We start from the raw sequence: 22,727 nt of genomic DNA, 5'->3' as shown, positions 1-22,727 counted from the left end.
GCTTCCAAATTAGGATTTATGTTCCTATGTTAAGGCCTATTAATTTAAATTTTGTATGGTGATACCTAAGCTGAATAATAAATGTAGAATAATATTTTATTGTTTTTGTTTATTTTAGCATAGGATATCAGACACTGAAATGTCATACACAGACAGCACAGCCATATTCAGTTACTGCAGAACAGTGGGTTTATGTGTTGTCATGGTAGCAGCTCTTATAGGTATCTCAGCATTTCTTGAAGGATCATGGAGTTTTATTTCATCAACATATGGCTTTATGTAAGTAGAAGAATTCCCTGTTATGGGCCACTTTTGTAATGTCAATAATAGTATAAACATAAACTGTAGATTGGATATACATTAAATGTGGTACAATTCAAAACCTTTTTATAACAATCACATTGAAGCTTAACAGCGGTCACAGTAGATTTTTATGCCCCACCTAGGGGCATTAAATTTTTGTGGTCTGTGTTTCCGTTCGTCTTTCCATCTGTCTGTCTGTCTGTCTGTCTGTCCATCTGTCCCGCTTCAGGTTAAAGTTTTTGGTCAAGGTAGTTTTTGATGAAGTTGAAATCCAATCAACTTGAAACTTAGCACACATGTACCCTATGCTATGATCATTCTAATTTTAATGCCAAATTTGAGTTTTGACCCCAATTTCACGGTCCACTGAACATAGAAAAAGATAGTGCAAGTGGGGCATCCTTGTACGATGGACACATTCTTGATCCTTTTTGTGTAAAAATGGTACAGGCCATAGCAAATTTGTGTACTAATCACATAAAAATTGTGTGAAAAATTCCTGCAACTGCTTAAAATCAATGGGAGGATTACAAACACCCTCTAAAATAGATTTACTCTAACCTACATTTCATGCTTCAGTGATGCAACTGCTTAAAATCAATTGGAGGATTACAAACACCTACTAAAATAGATGTACTCTAACCTACATTTAATGCTTCAGTGATGCAACTGCTTGAAATCATTTGGGGGATTACAAACACCCACTAAAATAAATTTACTCTAACCTACATTTCATGCTTCAGTGATGCAACTACTTAAAATCAATGAGAGGATTACAAACACCCACTTAAATAGATTTACTCTAACCTACATTTCATGTTTCAGCGATGCAACTGCTTAAAATCAATGGGAGGATAACAAACACCCACTAAAATAACTTTACTCTAACCTACATTTCATGCTTCAGTGATGCAACTGCTTAAAATCAATGGGAGGATTACAAACACCCACTAAAATAGATTTACTCTAACCTACATTTCATGCTTCAGTGATGCAACTGCTTAAAATCAATTGGAGGATTACAAACACCTACTAAAATAGATGTACTCTAAACTACATTTCATGCTTCAGTGATGCAACTGCTTGAAATCATTGGGGGGATTACAAACACCCACTAAAATAAATTTACTCTAACATACATTTCATGCTTCAGTGATGCAACTACTTAAAATCAATGAGAGGATTACAAACACCCACTTAAATAGATTTACTCTAACCTACATTTCATGTTTCAGTGATGCAACTGCTTAAAATCAATGGGAGGATTACAAACACCCACTAAAGTACATTTACTCTAACCTACATTCCATGCTTCAGTGATGCAACTGCTTAAAATCAATGGGAGGATTACAAACACCCACTAAAATAGATTTACTCTAACCTACATTTCATGCTTCAGTAATGCAACTGCTTAAAATCAATGGGGGGATTACAAACACCCACTAAAATAGATTTACTTTAACCTACATTTCATGATTCAGTGATGCAACTGCTTAAAATCAATGAGAGGATTACAAACACCCACTAAAATAGATTTACTCTAACCTACATTGCATGCTTCAATGATGCAACTGCTTAAAATCAATGGGAGGATTACAAACACCCACTAAAATAGATTTACTCTAACCTACATTTCATGCTTCAGTGATGCAACTGCTTAAAATCAATTGGAGGATTACGAACACCCACTAAAATAGATTTACTCTAATCTACATTTCATGCTTCAGTGATGCAACTTCTTAAAATCAATGAGAGGATTACAAACACCAACTAAAGTAGATTTACTCTAACCTACATTTTATGCTTCAGTGATGCAACTACTTAAAATCAATGAGAGGATTACAAACACCAACTAAAATAGATTTACTTTAACCTACATTTATGCTTCAGTGATGCAACTGCTTAAAATCAATGGGAGGATTACAAACACCCACTAAAATAGATTTACTCTGACCTACATTTCTTGCTTCAGTGATGCTGCTGATGCAACTGCTTAAAATCAATGGGAGGATTACAAACACCCACTAAAATAGATTTACTCTTACCTATATTTCATGCTTCAGAGATGTTACTGCTTAAAATCAATGGGAGGATTACAAACACCCACTAAAATAGATTTACTCTAACCTACATTTCATGCTTCAGTGATGCAACTATTTAAAATCAATGGGAGGATTGCATACACCCACCAAAATAGATTTACTCTAACCTACATTTCTTGCTTCAGTGATGCAACTGCTTAAAATCAATGGGAGGATTACAAACACCCACTAAATAGATTTACTCTAACCTACATTTCATGCTTCAGTGATGCAACTACTTAAAATCAATGTGAGGATTACAAACACCCACTAAAATAGATTTACTCTAACCTACATTTCTTGCTTCAGTGATGCAACTGCTTAACATCAATGGGAGGATTACAAACACCCACTATAATAGATTTACTTTAACCTATATTTCATGCTTCAGTGACAACTTAAGTTTTACATCCAAGTCCAGGTTATATGGCCTATATTTTATTCTTCATTGAATTTGGTTAAGTTTTATGTACAAGTCCAGTTTTCAAATCTGAGTGACCTGTAATCACATAACTTTATGTAATGATGCATTTGAGAGAATAATAGCTTCCTGCCTAAATCAAGTCATTCACACTTTCATCTCATGCTTCAGTCATTTTGTTAAAGCTTAATGTATGAATCCAGATCTCAAATACTTCTGGTAAAAAATGCAAATCATTAACTTGATGTAAAGATGCATCTGGGGGAGTACAGCAACTTTCTACAAAAATAAGGTCACTTTGACTTAATTTTTCAAGTAACTTTTTATTTTACGTCTGAGTTTATTTGACCCAGAAACATTTAATGGAGTATTACAGTTTCTAATTAATCTTAATCCCATCATACTTTGTTTAAGCCCTGTTTACTTTGATCTTTTATTTAACTACCATAATAGTTCATTAGCTTTACAAGACAATTTGGGGAATGAGTGAAATTTTGTAATAATGCATTACATATGTTTATGTCAGTGTGACGGCAAAATTAAGCACAACCATTCAGCCATAATGAGAGGCAAGTAAAAGCTAATGAAAAGATTTTCAAATACCTGCTGGACAGAGTAGGGGTATGAAAAAATCCTATTGTTCATCCAGCTGTCAGTCTGTACATCTGTCACATTTTTAGCCAGAAGATAAATAGAGAACTGCTTTTTGAAATTACTAAAATTATAATGGAATGATTTGATCCACTAATAACGGATTAAGTTGACTTTGTCATTTTCATTTTTACCATTACAGAGCTATGGAAATATATTGTTGAAAAAAAAAATCAAAAATCTTGTGGTTTTTAGATACTAATTTTGATTTTCATCGTTTCACTTTTACCACTCCTAAATTGAGTTATGGTACTTTTCGTGGTTCCCAGATAATAAATGGAGAACCCCTTTTTATACGACCGCAAAAAAATTTTGCGGTCGTATATTGGTATGACGTTGGCGTCGTCGTTGTCGTCCGGCGTCGTCCGAATACACATTGGTTTTCGCACACTTACTTTAGTTTAAGTGAATGTATCTCTATGAAATTTTACCATAAGGTTCAATACCACAAAAGGAAGGTTGGGATTGATTTTTGGGGTTATGGTACGAACAGTTAAGGAATTAGGGGCCAAAAAGGGGCCAAAATAAGCATTTTTGTCGAGCCTGCGACTTTTGTCGCAGAAAGCTCGACATAGGGATAGTGATCCGGCGGCAGCGGCGGCAGCGTTAGCTAACTTCTTAAAAGCTTTATATTTTAGAAGGTGGAAGGTCTGGATGCTTCATACTTTGTGTTTGGATGCCTCATGTTACGAAGTTTCCGTCAGTCACATGTCCAATGTCCTTGACCTCATTTTCATGGTTCAGTGACTACTTGAAAAAAAAGTTAAGATTTTTTGTAATGTTAGATTCTCTCTTATTATAAGTAATAGGATAACTATATTTGGTATGTGCGTACCTTGCAAGGTCCTCATGCCCGTCAGACAGTTTTCACTTGACCTCGACCTCATTTCATGGATCAGTGAACAAGGTTAAGTTTTGGTGGTCAAGTCCATATCTCAGATACTATAAGCAATAGGTCTAGTATATTCGGTGTATGGAAGGACTGTAAGGTGTACATGTCCAACTGGCAGGTGTCATCTGACCTTGACCTCATTTTCATGGTTCAGTGGTTATAGTTAAGTTTTTGTTTTTTGGTCTGTTTTTCTTATACTGTATGCCATAGGTCTACTATATTTGGTGTATGGAATGATTGTAAGGTGTACATGTCTAGCGGGCAGGTGTCATCTGACCTTGACCTCAGTTTCAAGGTTCAGTGGTCAAAGTTAAGTTTTTGAGTTTTGGTCTTTTTTTCTAATACTATATGCAATAGTTCAACTATATTTGGTATGTGCGTACCTTGCAAGGTCCTCATGCCCGTCAGACAGTTTTCACTTGACCTTGACCTCATTTCATGGATCAGTGAACAAGGTTAAGTTTTGGTGGTCAAGTCCATATCTCAGATAATATAAGCAATAGGTCTAGTATATTTGGTGTATGGAAGGACTGTAAGGTGTACATGTCCAACTGGCAGGTGTCATCTGACCTTGACCTCATTTTCATGGTTCAGTGGTTATAGTTAAGTTTTTTGTGTTTTGGTCTGTTTTTCTTATATTGTATGCCATAGGTCTACTATATTTGGTGTATGGAATGATTGTAAGGTGTACATGTCTAGTAGGCAGGTGTCATCTGACCTTGACCTCATTTTCATGGTTCAGTGGTCAAAGTTAAGTTTTTTGAGTTTTGGTCTTTTTTTCTAATACTATATGCAATAGTTCAACTATATTTGGTGTATGGAAATATTTTATGATCTATTTGGCAGTCACACAGGTTTTATTTGACCTTGACCTCATTTTCAAGGTTCATTGCTCAGTGTTAAGTTTTTGTGTTTTGGTCTGTTTTTCTTAAACTATAAGCAATAGGTCAACTATATTTGTTGTATGGAAGAATTGTTAGCTGTACATGCCTGCCTAGCATGGTTCATCTGACCTTGACCTCATTTTCTTGGTTCATTGGTCAATGTTAAGGTTACTTGGTTAATGTTAAGTTTATGTGACAGTTGTAATAAAGCTTTATATTTAGGACTATCAACATAATATAAATGATTAGTAAAGAAGGCGAGACATTTCAGCGTGTGCACTCTTGTTGTAACTTCCAGACATAACTTGTGTGTTAGTGTATGGATCTCTCTGACATTGTACCACAAGGTTCCATATCACAAAAGGAATGCTGGGATTGATTTTGGGGGTAATTGCCTCAAAATATTAGAAATTAGGGGCCAAAAAAGGGGCAAAAAACAAGCATTTTTCTAGTTTCATGATAATAACTTGTGTGTAAGTATATGGATCTTTCTGAAATTGTACTACAAGGTTCCATATCACAAAGGAAAAGCTGGAATTGAGTTTGGGGTTATTGCCCAAAACGTTTAGGAATAAGGGGCCAAAAAGGGTCCAAAAATAAGCATTTTTCTAGTTTCCAGACAATTACATGTGTTCAAGTGTATGGATCTCTCTGAAATTGTACCACAAGGTTCCATATCACACAGGGAATGCTGGGATTGATTTTGGGGGTAATTGCCTCAAAATATTAGAAATTAGGGGCCAAAAAAGGGGCAAAAAACAAGCATTTTTGTAGTTTCATGATAATAACTTGTGTGTAAGTGTATGGATCTTTCTGAAAATGTACTACAAGGTTCCATATCACAAAGGGAAAGCTGGAATTGAGTTTGGGGGTAATTGCCCAAAACCTTTAGGAATAAGGGGCCACAAAGGGGCCAAAAATAAGCATTTTCTAGTTTCCAGACAATAACTTGTGTTCAAGTGTATGGATCTCTCTGAAATTGTACTGCAAGGTACCATACCACAAAGGGAAGGCTGGGATTGAGTTTGGGGGTGATGAATCATAAGGGGGTTCAAAAAATTTGGTGGGGGGGGGGTTTTCCTTTTTTTTCTTTTTTTCCTTTTTTTTTCTTTTAAAATTTTCCATTTTAAGTTGGTTATTTCTGTTTTATATTTAAAAGCAAATAATAATGATATGGTAGGAGATACACACCAAACAGGATGTGTAAATTATTATATAATAAGTATTGTGCAATAGCAAGTAATTTTCAATTGCACAGTATTGCACAATAGCAAGAAATCTTCAATTGCACAGTATTGCGCAATAGCAAGAAATCTTCAATTGCACAGAATTGTGCAATAGCAAGAAATATCCAATAGCACAATATTGCGCAATAGCAAGAAATTGTCAATTGTACAGTATTGCGCAATAGCAAGAAATATTCAATTGCACAGTATTGTGCAAAAGAAGATACTTCGTATAAATTGCTTATTTCTTGACCAATTTCAATGGGGTTTTATTCTTGAAGTTTTTGGATTTTGGGCCCTGTTTTTAAATTGGTCCACATTGAGGTCCAAAGGGTCTAAAATTAAACTTTGTTTGATTTCATCAAAAATTGAATCTAATCGTGTATTTAGATTCTTAATTTTTGGTTCCGTTTTCAAATTGGTCTACATTAAGGTCCAAAGGGTCCAAAATTAAACTTAGTTTGATTTTAACAAAAATTGAATTCTTAGGGTTCTTTGATATGCTGAATCTAAACATGAAATTAGATTTTTGATTATGGGCCCAGTTTTCAAGTTGGTCCAAATCGGGGTCCAAAATTAAACTTTGTTTGATTTCAACAAAAATTGAATATATGGGGTTCTTTGATATGCTGAATCTAACCATGTATTTAGATTTTTGATTTTTGGGCCCCATTATCAACTTTGCCCACATTGAGGTCAAAAGGGTCCAAAATTAAACTCGTTTGATTTCATCAAAAATTGAATTCTTGGGGGTTCTTTGTTATGCTGAATCTAACCATGTATTTAGATTTTGGATATTGGACCATAATAGGTGAATGTCCAATTTAAAATTTTTAAGTTCTTAGACCACATTCATTCTGTGTCAGAAACCTATGCTGTGTCAAATATTTAATCACAATCCAAATTCAGAGCTGTATCAAGCTTGAATGTTGTGTCCATACTTGCCCTAACTGTTCAGGGTTCGACCTCTGCGGTCGTTTCAAGCTGCGCCCTGCGGAGCATTTTATTAAAATCTTTAATAATGGAATGTTTTGGACCAATAAATAAATTCATGATCTGTCAGTTGCTGCTATTTTAGCTATTTCAACACTTAAACTTTTCACGTTGGGTTAAATTCACAATTCGAATGATAAGTGTGCCTTTCATATCCACATTTTTGTCTAGCCTGCAACTTTTGTCGCAAAAAGCTCAACATAGGGATAGTGATCTGGCGGCGGCAGCGGTTAACTAACTTCTTAAAAGCTTTATATTTTAGAAGGTGGAAGACCTGGATGCTTCATACTTTGTATATAGATGCCTTATGTTACGAAGTATCCGTCTGTCACATGTCCATTGTCCTTGACCTCATTTTCATGGTTCAGTGACTACTTGAAAAAAAAGTTAAGTTTTTTTGTAATGTTAATTTCTCTCTTATTATGAGTAATAGGATAACTATATTTGGTATGTGTGTACCTTGCAAGGTCCTCATGCCCGTCAGACAGTTTTCGCTTGACCTCGACCTCATTTCATGGATCAGTGAACAAGGTTAAGTTTTGGTGGTCAAGTCCATATCTCAGATACTATAAGCAATAGGTCTAGTATATTCAGTGTATGGAAGGACTGTAAGGTGTACATGTCCAACTGGCAGGTGTCATCTGACCTTGACCTCATTTTCATGGTTCAGTGGTTATAGTTAAGTTTTTGTGTTTTGGTCTGTTTTTCTTATACTGTATGCTATAGGTCTACTATATTTGGTGTATGGAATGATTGTAAGATGTACATGTCTAGCTGGCAGGTGTCATCTGACCTTGACCTCATTTTCATGGTTTAGTGGTTAAAGTTAAGTTTTTGTGTTTTGGTCTATTTTTATTCTAATAATGTATGCAATAGGTCAGCCTTATTTGGTGTATGGAAACATTTTATGATGTACATGTCTAGCTGGCAGGTGTCATCTGACCTTGACCTCATTTTCATGGTTCAGTGGTCAAAGTTAAGTTTTTTGAGTTTTGGTCTTTTTATACGACCGCAAAAAAATTTTTGTGGTCGTATATTGGTATGACGTTGGCGTCGTCGTCGTCGTCGTCGTCGTCGTCGTCCGAAGACACATTGGTTTTCGCACTCTAACTTTAGTTTAAGTGAATGGATCTCTATGAAATTTTACCACAAGGTTCAATACCACAAAAGGAAGGTTGGGATTGATTTTGGGGGTTATGGTACCAACAGTAAAGGAATTAGGGGCCAAAAAGGGGCCAAAAATAAGCATTTTTGTAACTTCCAGACATAACTTGTGTGTTAGTGTATGGATCTCTCTGACATTGTACCACAAGGTTCCATATCACAAAAGGAATGCTGGGATTGATTTTGGGGGTAATGGCCTCAAAATTTTAGGAATTAGGGGCCAAAAAAGGGGCAAAACACAAGCATTTTTCTAGTTTCATGACAATAACTTGTGTGTAAGTGTATGGATCTTTCTGAAATTGTACTACAAGGTTCCATATCATAAAGGGAAAGCTGGAATTGAGTTTTGGGGTAATAGCCGAAATATTTAGGAATTGGGGGCCAAAAAGGGGCCAAAAATAAGCATTTTTCTAGTTTCCAGACAATAACTTGTGTTCAAGTGTATGGATCTCTCTGAAATTGTACTGCAAGGTACCATACCACAAAGGGAAGGCTGGGATTGATGATGGGGATAATTGCCTCAATATTTTAGGAATAAGGGGCCAAAAAGGGGCAAAAAAACAAGCATTTTTACAGTTTCAGGACAATAACTTGTGTGTAAGTGTATGGATCTCTCTGAAATTGTACTGCAAGGTACCATACCACAAAGGGAAGGCTGGGATTGATGATGGGGGTAATTGCCTCAATATTTTAGGAATTTGGGGCCAAAAAGGGGCCAATAAACACATTTTTCTAGTTTCCAGACAATAACTTGTGTTCAAGTGTATGGATCTCTCTGAAATTGTACTGCAAGGTACCATACCACAAAGGGAGGCTGGGATTGAGTTTGGGGGTGATGAATCATAAGGGGGTCCAAAATTTGGGGGGGGGAATTTTTTTTTTTTCATTTTTTTTCTTTTTTTCATTTTTTAAAATTTTTCTTTTAAAATTTTCCATTTTAAGTTGGTTATTTCTGATTTATATTTAAAAGCAAATAATAATGATATGGTAGGAGATACATACCAAACAGGATGTGTAAATTATTATATAATAAGTATTGTGCAATAGCAAGAAATTTTCAATTGCACAGTATTGCACAATAGCAAGAAATCTTCAATTGCACAGTATTGCGCAATAGCAAGAAATCTTCAATTGCACAGTATTGCGCAAAAGCAAGAAATATCCAATAGCACAATATTGCGCAATAGCAAGAAATTGTCAATTGTACAGTATTGCGCAATAGCAAGAAATATTTAATTGCACAGTATTGTGCAAAAGAAGATACTTTGTATAAATTGCTTATTTCTTGACCAATTTCAATGGGGTTTTATTCTTGAATTCTTGGGGTTCTTTAATATGCTGAATCTAACCGTGTATTTAATTTTTGGATTTTGGGCCCCGTTTTTAAATTGGTCCACACTGAGGTCCAAAGGGTCCAAAATTAAACTTTGTTTGATTTCATCAAAAATTGAATTATTGGGGTTCTTTGATATGCCGAATCTAACCGTGTATTTAGATTCTTAAATTTTGGTTCCGTTTTCAAATTGGTCTACATTAAGGTCCAAAGGGTCCAAAATTAAACTTAGTTTGATTTTAACAAAAATTTAATTCTTAGGGTTCTTTGATATGCTGAATCTAAACATGTATTTAGATTTTTTGATTATGGGCCCAGTTTTCAAGTTGGTCCAAATCGGGGTCCAAAATTAAATTTGTTTGATTTCAACAAAAATTGAATATATGGGGTTCTTTGATATGCTGAATCTAACCATGTATTTAGATTTTTTATTTTTGGGTCTCGTTATCAACTTTGTCCACATTGAGGTCAAAAGGGTCCAAAATTAAACTTTGTTTGATTTCATCAAAAATTGAATTATTGGGGTTCTTTGATATGCCGAATCTAACCGTGTATTTAGATTCTTAATTTTTGGTTCGGTTTTCAAATTGGTCTACATTAAGGTCCAAAGGGTCCAAAATTAAACTTAGTTTGATTTTAACAAAAATTGAATTCTTAGGGTTCTTTGATATGCTGAATCTAAACATGTATTTAGATTTTTGATTATGGGCCCAGTTTTCAAGTTGGTCCAAATCGGGGTCCAAAATTAAACTTTGTTTGATTTCAACAAAAATTGAATATATGGAGTTCTTTGATATGCTGAATCTAACCATGTATTTAGATTTTTGATTTTTGGGCCCCGTTATCAACTTTGTCCACATTGAGGTCAAAAGGGTCCAAAATTAAACTTTGTTTGATTTCATCAAAAATTGAATTCTTGGGGTTCTTTGATATGCTGAATCTAACCATGTATTTAGATTTTGGATATTGGACCATAATAGGTGAATGTCCAATTTAAAATTTTTAAGTTCTTAGACCACATTCATTCTTTGTCAGAAACCTATGCTGTGTCAAATATTTAATCACAATCCAAATTCAAAGCTGTATCAAGCTTGAATGTTGTGTCCATACTTGCCCCAACTGTTCAGGGTTCGACCTCTGCGGTCGTATCAAGCTGCGCCCTGCGGAGCATTTTATTTTCTAATACTATATGCAATAGTTCAACGATATTTGGTGTATGGAAATAATTTATGATCTATATGTCAGTCACGCAGGTTTTATTTGACCTTGACCTCATTTTCAAGGTTCATTGCTCAGTGTTAAGTTTTTGTGTTTTTGTCTGTTTTTCTTAAACTATAAGCAATAGGTCAACTAGATTTGTTGTATGGAAGAATTGTTCGCTGTACATGCCTGCCTAGCATGGTTCATCTGACCTTGACTTCATTTTCATGGTTCATTGGTCAATGTTTAGTTTACTTGGTTAATGTTAAGTTTATGTGACAGTTGTAATAAAGCTTTATATTTAGGTCTAACATAATATCAATGATTAGTAAAGAAGGCGAGACATTTCAGCGTGTGCACTCTTGTTCTAATACTATATGAAATAGGTCAACTATATTTGGTGTATGGAAATATTTTATGATGTACATGTCAGTCTCGCAGGTTTTATTTGATCTTGACCTCATTTTCATGGTTCATTGCTCAGTGTTAAGTTTTTATGTTTTGGTCTGTTTTTCTTAAACTATAAGCAATAGGTCAACTATATTTGTTGTATGGAAAGTTGTAAGCTGTATATGTCTGCCTGGCATGGTTCATCTGACCTTGACCTCATTTTCATGGTTCATTGGTCAATGTTTAGTTTTCTTGGTTAAGTCTGTTTCTTAGAAACTATAAGCAATAAGTCAACTATATTTGTTGTATGGAAAGTTGTAAGCTGTTCATGTCTGCCTGGCATGGTTCATCTGACCTTGACCTCATTTTCATGGTTCATTGGTCAATATTTAGTTTTCTTGGTTAAGTCTGTTTCTTAGAAACTATAAGCAATAGGTCAACTATATTTAGTGTATTGAATGATTGTTAGGTGTACATGTATTTCTCGTTTGGTTAATATGACCTTGACCTCATTTTCTTGGATCATGTTAAGTTTATGTGATAGTTGTAGTAAAGCTTAATATTTAGGACTATCAACATAATATCAATGGTTAGTAAAGAAGGCGAGACATTTCAGCGTGTGCACTCTTGTTGTTTTGTACAAACTATTTGTGCTGGGGATATTTTTGTGCATTTTACCTTAATGCTAAATAAGCAAAAAATACACACCCCATTGATGAAAATATTCCTATTTACAGTAGATTTATGGTATAATTTCTTGACATATGAATGATTTAGATTAATTGAATACTAAATTACATTTCAGTCTAATGGTTCCAGATTTGACGCCTAACATGGGAGTTTTCTGGTATTTTTTCACAGAGATGTTTGAACATTTCCGAATGTTCTTTATATGTGTGTTCCAGATAAATGTAGTCATATATACTGTTCCATTATCAGTAAAACTTAAGTAAGTTTGTCGTTCATCTTTCTTGAAAGAATTAGAAATATTTTTGTTTCATACCAGTGTATTAAAATATATAATAGACAGAAACAAAATATATACATTGTTGAATTACATTATGAACAAAGATTATCTTGATATTTTATTTTTTGGAAACTATTTGTGCATTTAAAAGTAGGTGTAAAATCAAATAAAAAACCTGAATAGAGTATTAAAGATTTGTTCTATAGAAAAAAGTAAATATAGATATTAAGAGAAAAATAGCATCTAATATAAAAAATAAGGAGATGTGATATGATTGCCAATGAGACAATTATCCATATTTAAAATAAAGGGCAAAGATGTGAACAATATCTTGTCACCATACTGCTTCCAACTAAAACAAAACCAATACAAGTATTTTTAAGGTTTGTTATAGTTGAATATAACATTTTTATTCTATATTTTGAATTCCTTTCAGAGAGCATCCTGTGTTTTTAATGTATATACTAGTCAGTTTGATTTGCATATTTAAATCGTACCCGAGTTATAGTGATGTAGGACTCATGTTATCATTGTTACCATTGTGGAGATACGCTTTTGAATGTAAGTATACAAATATAACTGTACATGAAGTGATCCTAATCCTGCCAGTTATTATTGTAAGACGATAGATAGTCTAGTACTTTGATTTAGTTCTTTTTTTTACAGCCTTCAACAATGAGCAATATCCATGCCTTATAGTCAGCTATATAAGACCTTTATTAAATTCTTTGGATATTCAAACATATTGTAAATAAATGAAAATGTTACATCAAGAAGTTTTGGTGGTTGGTAAATGTGTTTAATTGAGGTCTTGAGCTGGCATTTCAGTAATTGCTAGTAGTCCATTGTTAATTTATGTTGATCATTATCATTTTGCTTAGTTTCTTCTGTTACCAATTCTAACATGGGAATCTGACCTCTTTAAAACTGAGTTTTACTTTGCGTATCGTTGTGTTAGTATATTCCACATTGGCTGGAGGGTGGAGGATATTCTTGCTGCTTTGAAGACCAATTGGTGGCATTGGGCTATTATCTGCTTTTGGTTGGGTTGTTGTCTCTTTGACTCATTCCCTGTTTCAATTCTCAATTCTATATATTCTAAACAGCATCTCTGCAAGGTTGGTTTCTAGATATTTTCAATAATACAATGTGTAATAGATATTTTCACATTATTTGTCTGTATTTAATATTTATGTTATGTTTAGTTTTTAAAATTGAAAATTGTTTTTTTTTTGTTTTTTTTTTTACAGATATGAGAAATTCATTTGTAGTAGCCTGTATGTATATTTGTACGACAGTGTTTGGTCCTATACTGTACCATTTATGGATCTATGCAGGGAGTGCTAATGCCAACTTCTATTTTGCAACATCTCTAGCATTTTCTACAGCTCAGGTAAGGCAATTAAGTTTTTACAGAGTATACATTTAACTTGTATGCAATTTTAAAACCAAAAGGATCTTAATTTTAAATAATCAAGTTACAACGAATTTACTGATTTGTATATATAAAAATAAGGAGATGAGGTATGATTGCCAATGTGACAACTATCCACTAAAGTTCAAATAAAGTGGATGTAAGCAATTATAGGCAACCATATGGCCTTCAACAATGAGAAAAACCCATTCCATATAGTCGGCTATAAAAGTCCATGACTATGAAAAATATGAAACAATTCAATTGAGAAAACTAAAAGCCTAATTTATAACAAAACAATTAATGAAAAAGAAATATGACAGACATGAACCAACGACAACCACTGAACTACAGGCTCCTGAATTGGGACAGGCACAAATAGAGTGTGGCGGGGTTAAACATGTTTGTGAGCGCTCAACCCTCCCCTAACTTGGGACATTGGTGTAACAAAACAACATAAGAACAAACTATAAAAACCAGTTGAAAAAGGCTTAACTCATCAGATGGATACAAAGCAGAAAAACATAAAACATAAATACAGACCAGACGTGGCAGGGTATTTTTCCATCCCTCATCCGTAACAGCAAAAAGGACACTAAGTACAGATCTGAGAGTACTCGCAGTTACTGATAGCTAGTTCAAAGCCAATAACAACTAATAAAAAAATCATGTATCTAAGACTAAAATATCAATCAGTACAATATACTGTAGTCAATTTATCAAATTCTTCAATGAATGGAGTCAACAGTTTGCATTGACTTAGATAAAAAGGTCTTTTAGATTTGAAAAGATAAAAGAAGTTCTTTGAATACATACACTTTTTTTTCCTTTCTATTATGCAATTTTGATTTATAAAGTTAAGTCACACGAACATATATAAATGATTTATTTTGATTCTTTTTTTGCATTCTACAGTTAGATAAAATGTTTTGTCCTTTATCTCTTAAAGGGGCATGAGCTACAATTTAGATTTAAAATACAATTCTTTTTGTTTCAAGTATTAATAAAAGAGGAATTGTGAAATAATATTTCATTACAAGCAGTCAGTTTGACCCAAATTTGTCAAAATTAGCTCAAAAACATCACTGATTATTGACTTGCAAGTGAATAATTCAACCTCATTGAATCCGTATTCATGTGACTTTCAAGTGAACCCCTTAGCTGGAGATGGACTACGTGCGTGTTCATCTATTAAAAGGAAAAGAATGTCATTATTGAGAGTGAAACAAGGGTGAACCATTTGGTTAACTGATCAGATCCACAAAAAATCATTCTTATACAGGTGAAAATAACCTATGATATGAAATCAAACAGACCTAGAAAAATCCAATTGCACGTGTTCACTATCTATTTATATTTATATTTATGTCTATATCGAGTTATATCACCGTCGGCAGTCTTCGGAGGTCATCTTGATGGTTATTTATTTTGATATATGTTTTAGTATGTTATAAATCAAATAGGACAATATGAGTCAAATTGCTGAACATGAATTTGACAGGTAATGCCCCTTTAAAAGATCATTAAAAATGACAGAATATTTTATCAGACTGATGTATTTACCTAACATTGACATTGATACGTGTCCACACTAAAAGGTTTTTCCACTACTCGAGACACTAAGGAAAACCCCGAAATTACCGAAAGAGATAAATGATTCACACATGCGGAATGTAAACAAACATATTTGAATGAACCATGTTATTAGTTACAAAATTTAGAACATCAATGTCAGACACTGTACTATAACATTTGTTATAAGCCTGTATATGATTCCTTGATTCTGTTAGATGACTCGTACCAACTAAAGCAAGAAATTGCAGTTAAAAAGATTTGCAGAAAACATCATTCATTTACTATGTTAATCCAATTTATTTTCAGATCTTTTTGATAACAGACCTGCTGTATGCATATTTACGAAGAGAGTTTGATTTAGAAAATGGATTTAAACATCTTATTGGAGAAGATGGAACAAAGAAACAAGTTATACTTGACTGAAGAGTTTGTGAAGATTGTTATTGAGAAACAAGTTATACTTGACTGAAGACTGTGTAAAGATAACTATATATACCCACCAATGACAGTATAATGTGATTATTTATGAAGACAATGAATATTTCAGCCATTGTCTTGCATTTTTAGCATGAAATGTTCATAATACTTGCTAACAAGTTGGAAATTTGGTAATAGTTCTTTTGAGATGGTTGCTGGAGCATTTTGATTTGTTACTTTATTAATTAATTGAGTTTAGCTATAGTCGGGAAAGACAATTGATAAAAAATTGGAGAAAATGGCACACAATGGGAAAGATGCATAAAGGCGATATAAAGTATGGTAATAAGAAAATTAGAAAATATGATATTTTATTCATTTACACCTAAAGTTTGCTGAGTAGCTTCCTTTACTGAAGTTATTATCTTAACCTTTCATATGTTTAAATTTTAACAAATATCAAATATCTAGGGACTGAAAAAACCATCTGACTTACAAATGAACCAACTTGTACTTGATTTTATATATGTCAAGACTTTTTTTTATGTATTTTTTGCTTTGAGATCTGATTTTCTAAAGAACAAAGTCTGTATTATTTCATCATTTTATATGAAAGAGATTTTTTGTTGATTTTGAGACTCATTGTCTGAGCTTGAAATTGTTTTGGCAAAGAATAAAATATGCATAATATAAGGCTTGTTTCAATTGTTTTTTAATTTCCCTGTAAAAATTATATTGATGCTTTGTCCATTCATCTATCCAAAACAAAAAGTTTCCCTTGCTTGATTAAATGAAACTTACGCAAATGCAATATATAGGGGAGGGAATAAACCTATTGATTTAGGGTTAAATAGGCTAATGTTCAAGTTTGCTGTTGTTAAAAATGATTTGGGGGGGGGGGGGGGAATTGGTTTCTAAATAACTTTGTTGATTTTATAATGAAATTTATATACCAGTATATAGATGGAAGATATAAGGAAGGGGAAGAACCCTATCAATTTAAGGTCAAAAGTCAAGGTTACAGCTACTGAAAAAAAGATTGAAATAAGGATATGAGGTGCAATTTGTTGATTCTGGTTGATAACTTGAGGTACACTTCTTTGATTTGAGTGAAACTAATCTGTAGCATGACAAGGACCATGCATCCATTAATGTGCAGTTCTAGGAGCATATGTTGAACATGCCAAATTTTCCATGAAGAAATATGCTTATTACACCTGGCTACTCGGATAACTTAGGTTGCTTCAATCTTATGAATCCAGCATGTGGTTTTCCTACTGAAGGTAAGTGGTTCTCTCCGGCTTCCTCCAACAATAATAAAATGCTCCGCTGGGGCGCATCTTGATACCACCGCAGAGGTCGAACCCTGAACAGTTGGGAAAGTATGGACACAACATTCAAGCTTGATACAGCACTGAATTTGGATTGTAATTAAATATTTGACACAGCATAGGTTTCTGACACAGAATGAATGTGGTCTAAGAACTTAATTTTTTTTAATTTACCTATTCAAACCATATCATTATTATTTGCTTTTATATATAAATCAGAAACCCCCACCCCCCTCAAATTTTTTGAACCCCCTTATGATTCATCACCCCCAAACTCAATCCCAGCCTTCCCTTTGTGGTATGGTACCTTGCAGTACAATTTCAGAGAGATCCATACACTTTAACACAAGTTATTGTCCGGAAACTAGAAAAATGCTTGTTTTTTGGCCCCTTTTTGGCCCCAAATTCCTAAACGTTTTAGGCAATTACCCCCAAACTCAAACCCAGCTTTCCCTTTCTGATATGGAACCTTGTAGTACAATTTCATAAAGATCCATACACTAACACACAAGTTATTGTTCTGAAACTAGAAAAATGCTCGTTTTTTTGCCCCTTTATGGCCCCTTATTCCTCAAATTTTGAGGGAATTACCCTCAAAATCAATCCCAGTCTTCCCTTTGTGGTATGGTACCTTGCAGTACAATTTCAGAGAGATCCATACACTTTAACACAAGTTATTGTCTGGAAACTTGAAAAATGCTTATTTTTGGCCCCTTTTAGGCCCCTTATTCCTAAACGTTTTAGGCAATTACCCCAAACTCAATTCCAGCTTTCCCTTTGTGATATGGAACCTTGTAGTACAATTTCATAAAGATCCATACACTAACACACAAGTTATTGTCATGAAACTAGAAAAATGCTTGTTTTTTGCCCCTTTTTTGCCCCTAATTCCTAAAATTTGGAGGCAATGATCCCCAAAATCAATCCCAACATTCCCTTTGTGATATGGAACCTTGTGGTACAATGTCAGAGAAATCCATACACTTACACACAAGTTAGTGTCATGAAACTAGAAAAATGCTTGTTTTTTTTTGCCCCTTTTTTGCCCCTAATCTCTAAAATTTAGAGGCAATTACCCCCAAAATCAATCCCAGCATTCCCTTTGTGATATGGAACCTTGTGGTACAATGTCAAGAGAGATCCATACACTAACACACAAGTTATGTCTGGAAGTTACAAAAATGCTTATTTTTGGCCCCTAATTCCTCAACTGTTCGTACCATAACCCCCAAAATCAATCCCCACCTTCCTTTTGTAATATTGAACCTTATGGTAAAATTTCATAGAGATCCATTCTCTTAAACTAAAGTTAGAGTGCGAAAACCAATGTGTCTTCGGATGACGACGCGGACGTCATACCAATATACGACCACAAAATTTTTTTGCGGTCGTATAAAAACTGACCACCACTAAATAGCGCAGTAGTGTTGAAAGTGACATTAAACACCAATCAATCAATCAATCTTTTGATTTCAAGGTATCCTAAAGCTACAAGGGGTTAATGAAACCTAATTTGTTCACATGTTTCACTATCAGTAGGTGAAGAACTTTGAGCTTTCTTTAAAGTAACTGTATTATGGTATTGTTTATTATTGTTGTGTTTTTATACGACCGCAAAAAAATTTTTGTGGTCGTATATTGGTATGACGTTGGCGTCGTCGTCGTCGTCGTCGTCGTCGTCCGGCGTCGTCGTCGTCGTTGTCCTGCGTCGTCCGAAGACACATTGGTTTTCGCACTCTAACTTTAGTTTAAGTGAATGGATCTCTATGAAATTTTACCACAAGGTTCAATACCACAAAAGGAAGGTTGGGATTGATTTTGGGGGTTATGGTACCAACAGTAAAGGAATTAGGGGCCAAAAAGGGGCCAAAAATAAGCATTTTTGTAACTTCCAGACATAACTTGTGTGTTAGTGTATGGATCTCTCTGACATTGTACCACAAGGTTCCATATCACAAAAGGAATGCTGGGATTGATTTTGGGGGTAATGGCCTCAAAATTTTAGGAATTAGGGGCCAAAAAAGGGGCAAAACACAAGCATTTTTCTAGTTTCATGACAATAACTTGTGTGTAAGTGTATGGATCTTTCTGAAATTGTACTACAAGGTTCCATATCATAAAGGGAAAGCTGGAATTGAGTTTTGGGGTAATAGCCGAAATATTTAGGAATTGGGGGCCTAAAAGGGGCCAAAAATAAGCATTTTTCTAGTTTCCAGACAATAACTTGTGTTCAAGTGTATGGATCTCTCTGAAATTGTACTGCAAGGTACCATACCACAAAGGGAAGGCTGGGATTGATGATGGGGGTAATTGCCTCAATATTATAGGAATAAGGGGCCAAAAAGGGGCAAAAAAACAAGCATTTTTACAGTTTCAGGACAATAACTTGTGTGTAAGTGTATGGATCTCTCTGAAATTGTACTGCAAGGTACCATACCACAAAGGGAAGGCTGGGATTGATGATGGGGGTAATTGCCTCAATATTTTAGGAATTTGGGGCCAAAAAGGGGCCAAAAAACAAGCATTTTTCTAGTTTCCAGACAATAACTTGTGTTCAAGTGTATGGATCTCTCTGAAATTGTACTGCAAGGTACCATACCACAAAGGGAGGCTGGGATTGAGTTTGGGGGTGATGAATCATAAGGGGGTTCAAAAAATTTGGGGGGGGATTTTTTTTTTTTTCATTTTTTTTCTTTTTTTCATTTTTTTAAATTTTTCTTTTAAAATTTTCCATTTTAAGTTGGTTATTTCTGATTTATATTTAAAAGCAAATAATAATGATATGGTAGGAGATACACACCAAACAGGATGTGTAAATTATTATATAATAAGTATTGTGCAATAGCAAGAAATTTTCAATTGCACAGTATTGCACAATAGCAAGAAATCTTCAATTGCACAGTATTGCGCAATAGCAAGAAATCTTCAATTGCACAGTATTGCGCAAAAGCAAGAAATATCAAATAGCACAATATTGCGCAATAGCAAGAAATTGTCAATTGTACAGTATTGCGCAATAGCAAGAAATATTTAATTGCACAGTATTGTGCAAAAGAAGATACTTTGTATAAATTGCTTATTTCTTGACCAATTTCAATGGGGTTTTATTCTTGAATTCTTGGGGTTCTTTAATATGCTGAATCTAACCGTGTATTTAGTTTTTGGATTTTGGGCCCCGTTTTTAAATTGGTCCACATTGAGGTCCAAAGGGTCCAAAATTAAACTTTGTTTGATTTCATCAAAAATTGAATTATTGGGGTTCTTTGATATGCCGAATCTAACCGTGTATTTAGATTCTTAAATTTTGGTTCCGTTTTCAAATTGGTCTGCATTAAGGTCCAAAGGGTCCAAAATTAAACTTAGTTTGATTTTAACAAAAATTGAATTCTTAGGGTTCTTTGATATGCTGAATCTAAACATGTATTTAGATTTTTGATTATGGGCCCAGTTTTCAAGTTGGTCCAAATCGGGGTCCAAAATTAAATTTGTTTGATTTCAACAAAAATTGAATATATGGGGTTCTTTGATATGCTGAATCTAACCATGTATTTAGATTTTTGATTTTTGGGTCCCGTTATCAACTTTGTCCACATTGAGGTCAAAAGGGTCCAAAATTAAACTTTGTTTGATTTCATCAAAAATTGAATTATTGGGGTTCTTTGATATGCCGAATCTAACCGTGTATTTAGATTCTTAATTTTTGGTTCGGTTTTCAAATTGGTCTACATTAAGGTCCAAAGGGTCCAAAATTAAACTTAGTTTGATTTTAACAAAAATTGAATTCTTAGGGTTCTTTGATATGCTGAATCTAAACATGTATTTAGATTTTTGATTATGGGCCCAGTTTTCAAGTTGGTCCAAATCGGGGTCCAAAATTAAACTTTGTTTGATTTCAACAAAAATTGAATATATGGGGTTCTTTGATATGCTGAATCTAACCATGTATTTAGATTTTTGATTTTTGGGCCCCGTTATCAACTTTGTCCACATTGAGGTCAAAAGGGTCCAAAATTAAACTTTGTTTGATTTCATCAAAAATTGAATTCTTGGGGTTCTTTGATATGCTGAATCTAACTATGTATTTAGATTTTGGATATTGGACCATAATAGGTGAATGTCCAATTTAAAATTTTTAAGTTCTTAGACCACATTCATTCTTTGTCAGAAACCTATGCTGTGTCAAATATTTAATCACAATCCAAATGCAAAGCTGTATCAAGCTTGAATGTTGTGTCCATACTTGCCCCAACTGTTCAGGGTTCGACCTCTGCGGTCGTATCAAGCTGCGCCCTGCGGAGCATTTTATTACCTATATTTTTGCTATTTACTATATTGGTATTGCAGAATTAAGTGATTTTCTGTGCAGATGTACCTTTTTATACACTGTTCATGGATGGGATGTTTATGGTATAATGTAGTCCCTCTATCCATTAACACTTTGTACAATAAATCATATTTTTCCTTAACCAAATCTCATGAAATTTTTACACAAATATTAGGATTGACAGAAGAAAACGACCTTTCAATTTTGAAATGTTTAGTTGTGTTGTTCTAGAGTAATGGGACTTTAATTTTCCTTTAAAATAAGCCAATGATAATACAACTGCATACCAAATATCATTGACTTTTCAGAAGTGTTTCCCTTTAAACTGACCTGATCACAAATTTTTTCAACATATTAACTATGTAAAAGTTTCAGTCAATGGACCATGACTGAAGGGGTGGGGCCAACTAATCTAATGGAAATGAGATATAATGCTTATACAACTGCATACTATTATATCATAGACTTTGCCAAAGTGGTCCCCCTTCAACTGACCTAATCACAAACCTAACATTTTAACTGGGCAAGAGTTTCAAAGTCAATAGACCATGACTAAAAGGATGGGACCAACTAATCTATTGGAAATGATATGTACCAATGCTTATACAACTGCATACCTAATATTATTGATTTACCTTTAGTGGTTCCCCATGAATTGACCAAATCACAAACTTTAACAAATTGTTGACGCAGTGGTCATGAACAGCATACTAAAGTCTCTCTTTTTGGTTGTCAAGGTGAGACAAAAACTAACAATGATGACACTTTGTTTTAAAAGATGCATAGAATAGTGATTTCTAAAACAGAAGCCAAATACTAGTATATAAAATAAATGGGGAATGTGTCCATGGGACACAGATGATGCCCCTGCTTGCATATGATATAAAGTTATAAAGGGACATAACTGAAGAACAGTAAAAGTGATGCTTCCCAAATTTGTACTTGATCTGAGTTTTGTGGTAATAAGTATTGTGTATAAGTTTCATAACATTTGGTTGAGACAAACTTAAGTTAGAGAACAGAAACGAAAAATTCAGGAATTTTTCCATTTGTAAAGAGGCATAACTCTTAGAACAGTAAACGTGACGCCACCAAAATTCAAACTTGAACTGTATTTTGTGGTAATAAGCATTGTGTATAAAAGTTTCATAACATTTGGTT

At 34.0% G+C, this 22,727-nt stretch overlaps 1 protein-coding gene across 1 annotated transcript in view; it reads left to right on the top strand.

The window, feature by feature from the left end:
• LOC127701568 (phosphatidylinositol glycan anchor biosynthesis class U protein-like) overlaps positions 1–16,604 on the top strand; it is a 33,231-nt gene extending 16,627 nt beyond the window's left edge. The window contains exons 8-12 of the mRNA XM_052205519.1: positions 119–279; positions 12,344–12,487; positions 12,942–13,066; positions 13,756–13,898; positions 15,801–16,604. Of these exons, the coding sequence (XP_052061479.1) occupies positions 119–279; positions 12,344–12,487; positions 12,942–13,066; positions 13,756–13,898; positions 15,801–15,917 (690 nt within the window). The 3' untranslated portion in view covers positions 15,918–16,604. The remainder of the gene's footprint in view (positions 1–118; positions 280–12,343; positions 12,488–12,941; positions 13,067–13,755; positions 13,899–15,800) is intronic.
• The last annotated feature ends 6,123 nt before the right edge of the window (positions 16,605–22,727 follow it).

Source organism: Mytilus californianus, unplaced genomic scaffold (assembly GCF_021869535.1).
Source record: "Mytilus californianus isolate M0D057914Y unplaced genomic scaffold, xbMytCali1.0.p SCAF_5, whole genome shotgun sequence".
Lineage (NCBI taxonomy): Eukaryota > Metazoa > Mollusca > Bivalvia > Mytilida > Mytilidae > Mytilus > Mytilus californianus.
The sequence above is the reverse complement of the archived record's forward strand: the minus strand, read 5'-3'. Positions and strand labels throughout refer to the sequence as shown.